At 62.4% G+C, this 3,924-nt stretch overlaps 1 protein-coding gene across 1 annotated transcript in view; it reads right to left on the bottom strand.

The window, feature by feature from the left end:
* The window catches only part of CHLNCDRAFT_49897 (hypothetical protein), a gene marked incomplete at both ends in the record, with an annotated part of 5,508 nt that extends 3,600 nt beyond the window's left edge, over positions 1 to 1,908 (bottom strand). Inside the window, 3 exons of the mRNA XM_005851106.1 lie at positions 53 to 1,202; positions 1,587 to 1,718; positions 1,817 to 1,908. Of these exons, the coding sequence (XP_005851168.1) occupies positions 53 to 1,202; positions 1,587 to 1,718; positions 1,817 to 1,908 (1,374 nt within the window). The remainder of the gene's footprint in view (positions 1 to 52; positions 1,203 to 1,586; positions 1,719 to 1,816) is intronic.
* Positions 1,909 to 3,924: the final 2,016 nt, after the last annotated feature.

Below are 3,924 nucleotides of genomic sequence, written 5' to 3'. Positions count from 1 at the left end.
CTGCGCCCTGCTCATAGTAACCTTGCAGGTGTAGGTCATGCTGCTCGGTCACCGAGAGCAGGGCACTGTAATGGGCTGCCGTCGGTAGGAACCCCGCCTCGAAGTGGTTGGGGCGCCAAGGCGTCGTCTCCACAGGTGCCCCACCGCCGCAGTATGCCCACATCTGTATGATGGGGAGTTTGGATGCATAGCCCCCTTCCCGGACAAAGAGAGGTGGGATGTAGCCGCTCTCAAGCTCCCGGTGGGGGATCATTTTGTGTCCCGGGTTGAAAAGTAGGATCGGGCATTGTAGCACCGAGGCCGCGATTGCACTCGCCAGTCCGCTCAAGGAGCTTGCTGGTTTCGTCAGGGGGGTAAACACTGACGCGCCGTAGTCAGTGCTCGCCACCCCTGGGCCTGACTCTGCTTGATGATAGCGGGCAGAGTTGACCAGGAAGTGGAGCAGACACCGCAGACGCAACGCCACCCAGCCACTCTCTTCGCTGCCCAGCACCGAGATCAGCAGTGAGCGCAAGTGGCAGTTACCATCCCCCTCGGTGTGCTTCAGCTCGAGGCTGGGGATGGGGTGTAGCCAACTAAGGTACGTACTGCCATATGCGTCAAACCCAGCACTGTTAGGGAGGCCGGCTACGTCCCCAGCTAGCAGGCCCTGTATGCCATCTACAGGGGGCAGAATCCGCTCGACGCAGGAGGCTAGGATCCTCATGGCCAGGTGGTTCCATTTGTGCCCCGGGCGCTCCTGTGGCAGCTCTGGGTCGCAGGGCATGCGTTCCAGTTGTGCTGCTGCATATCGTATGCGCCCCATTATGGCTGTGGCTGCCGCGTCGCTCACCCCCAGCCAGCTCTCTACTCGTTGTTGTTGCCGGGGCGGTGGCCCTGGGTTCTCCTCCACATCCCCACTTAGCAGGAGCTTCATGCGCTTTACAAGGGCGGTGGTAGAACACGAGCATGGGAGGCGCAACGTGCTAGCGCCGGCGATGGGGGTCGCCTGACGGCGCGCGTGGTGGCGTCGCATGGGACACCTACAGCTAGGGGTGCATGCTGCCACGCCCGCTCCCGCCGTGGCGGCCCTCAACGCCCCGCCCGCGGCCCCTGCCGCCAGCAGAGCCGCGGCCGCCTCCATGCCGCCCGCGGCTGGCGCCCCGGCCCTGGTAGGCGCTGCGGCTGTTGCGGCCGCCGCCGCGGCCGCCGGGCGGTGCTGCCTGCGCATGGACAACGGTGGGGGACATGGCATTATTGTAGACAGGGCACGAGGGGTTACATGCAAGTGGGCGTTCAGCTGGTGCCCCGCGGGGCAGGCAGCCAGGTTTGTGCGTGGGTGTGGCGTGCATATTTCCCAAACCCTACCGAAAAAACCCAAAAAACCCTAAAAACCCTACCGATAAGCCCGATGTATTTCCCTCACTCGTGACACACATACACCCTGGACTGTCTCCCTTGCTTCCTGCAATGCATTCTGTAAACTCCAGCTGACACGCATCGCTACAGTGCGCAGGGTGTGGAGGGGAACCAGCCCGGGACAAAGTTGAGTACGTTGCTTCAAGCTCTCAAGTGTGCTGATGTGCCCGTGTGCTTGGTGTCAGCACGAAAGGCAGCAGTGGCTGGCTAGGCCTGGCAGCCGAGGGCAGCCCAGTCCTACGGCCACGCCCTCGGGCTTCATGCGCAAGGTGGCGCGTTGCTCGCTTCCCGTCTGCAGCATCACCAGGCCGTTGGTTCCTCTGCGGCAGTGCACGCGGCGGGAGGGTGTGGGTGGGGAGGGGAAGGCTGCAACATGGGGCGGAGGGTAAGGGCGGCGGTGATTCCGCTTCCATCCTACCTGACTGAAATTACAGAGACAGGGTGCTTTAAAGCACTGAGTGCCACGATGGCTCGGGAGAGTACACGAGTATGAAACAAAACAACATACATGGCGGTGGTAAAGGTAAAGGTAAAGGTGGGGAAGAGCCTCCACAGGCTTAACTTCCCGGTTTTAACGTCTAGCTTTAGACCATTATTTGATCTGCCCGACGCGCCAAGTGCAGTACCCCCCACTAGTAGTGAATGGGTCCCGGGGAGGCCTGTGCCGAAGCCTTGGCGATTCTATTAGGCGTTCCCGAAGGAATTGGCTTGGATTGGCGCTGAGCCGGTCAGCTATGCCGCGTTTGTCCTCACAAAGTTTCGACATGGGAGGAATCGAACCTGTGCCCTCTCGGAGGGTTTAGACACTAGCTCCAGCGCCTTCAAAGAAGGCCTTTCTTAGCCGCGGTGGAGCCGCGGTTAGCCGCGGTGGAGCCGATCGGGCACAACGGGCGGCAAGGAAAGCTGAGGGTGCCTGAAAACCAACCTAGTGACTATCGGAGAGTTGTGAGGAACGGAAACGGGGGGCAAAAATGCGCGCCTGACTGACTGAGAACCGGGCCCTTTAAAGGGCTGGGGACACACAAGCCGTGCCCACTAGCTCTGGACAATATAAGTATGAAACCAACCAACAGACAGGGCGGCGGAGCGCGGGGCTGCGAGGAGCCGATCGGGCACAGCGGGCGGCAGGGAAAGCAGAGGGTGCCTGGGAGCCAGCCCAATGACTGTCAGAGAGGTGTGAGGATGGGAAACGGGGGGCAAAAGACAGGGGAAAGAGGGGGATCAAGGGCCAGGACCGCCAGCAGGCGGCGCAAGCGGCTCCGAGACGCCACCCACCCCGGCACAGAAGCTGGGGGAGCGGCCAGGCGGGCGGGCGGGGACCGCCTCAGAGGGCAGGCGACACAGGGGGTCAAGGCTCAGGTCAGATCACACGGGAGAAGGGGGCAGCCAGCTGCCAACGAGGAGAGGGGAGAAAGGGGGACGCCAGAGAAAGCACACCGAGCGGCAGCGCGGCAGGCACAGCAGCGCACGAGCAAGCACAGGCGCACAGGCACTGCAGCACACTGCCGGCGGGTCCCCGATGGCGTGACTGTGGAAAAGCGCAACCACCTCCACTGGTTCCAAGCACACCGCTTGTGCCGCGGCTAAGAAAGGCCTTCTTTGAAGGCGCTGGAGCTAGTGTCTAAACCCTCCGAGAGGGCACAGGTTCGATTCCCTCCCATGTCGAAACTTTGTGAGGACAAACGCGGCATAGCTGACCGGCTCAGCGCCAATCCAAGCCAATTCCTTCGGGAACGCCTAATAGAATCGCCAAGGCTTCGGCACAGGCCTCCCCGGGACCCATTCACTACTAGTGGGGGGTACTGCACTTGGCGCGTCGGGCAGATCAAATAATGGTCTAAAGCTAGACGTTAAAACCGGGAAGTTAAGCTTGTGGAGGCTCCTCCCACCTTTACCTTTACCTTTACACCTCGCACGGCGCAATAGCCAGCCAAGGGGCACCACAGCCAGGCAGGCAATAGCCAGCCGACAGCGCACGGGCAACCAGATGCAAGCCGGCACACAGGCGAGCAGCGCGGCAGCAAGGCGGCGGGCACAGGGCAGGCAGGCAGAAGATGGGCAAGAGAGTGAGGTGTTACAGTCACCCCGCTATGATAGGCCGCGTGAGCAGACCTTGGGCAGGGGGCACACGTGATCAAGGGGCATCAAGAGAGGGGGTGGACCATGGAGCACCCTCTCCATGGCTCCGACCACCCTCCCCCCAGCTGAGCGTCCCAGGGTCACCCCACCCTGGCCCCGCTCCCCGTCCTGCCGGACACGCAACCCCCACAACGTGGTGGGGGACGTGGGGATCCTTAGCAGCTTAGGCCTGCCAGGCCGACGGGTGCCGATGCTGGTGCGGGCTCCCGGCGGCAGGCAGCGCCGCCGCCGGGCACTCAAATGGCATGGGGCACATGGGCCCCCATGCCCGCACATCTCCCAGGCACATGAAAATACCAGAAGGCTGCACATGTAAGGGTGCATGCATTGCAGGCAGGAGTGCAAAGTGGCCTGCCGCGGCGGTCGGCTGTGCCATTACTCAATCAG

The sequence above is a fragment of the Chlorella variabilis genome (genome assembly GCF_000147415.1).
Source record: "Chlorella variabilis unplaced genomic scaffold CHLNCscaffold_2, whole genome shotgun sequence".
In the NCBI taxonomy this organism is placed as follows: Eukaryota; Viridiplantae; Chlorophyta; class Trebouxiophyceae; order Chlorellales; family Chlorellaceae; genus Chlorella; species Chlorella variabilis.
This window is presented reverse-complemented; position numbering and strand designations above follow the sequence as displayed.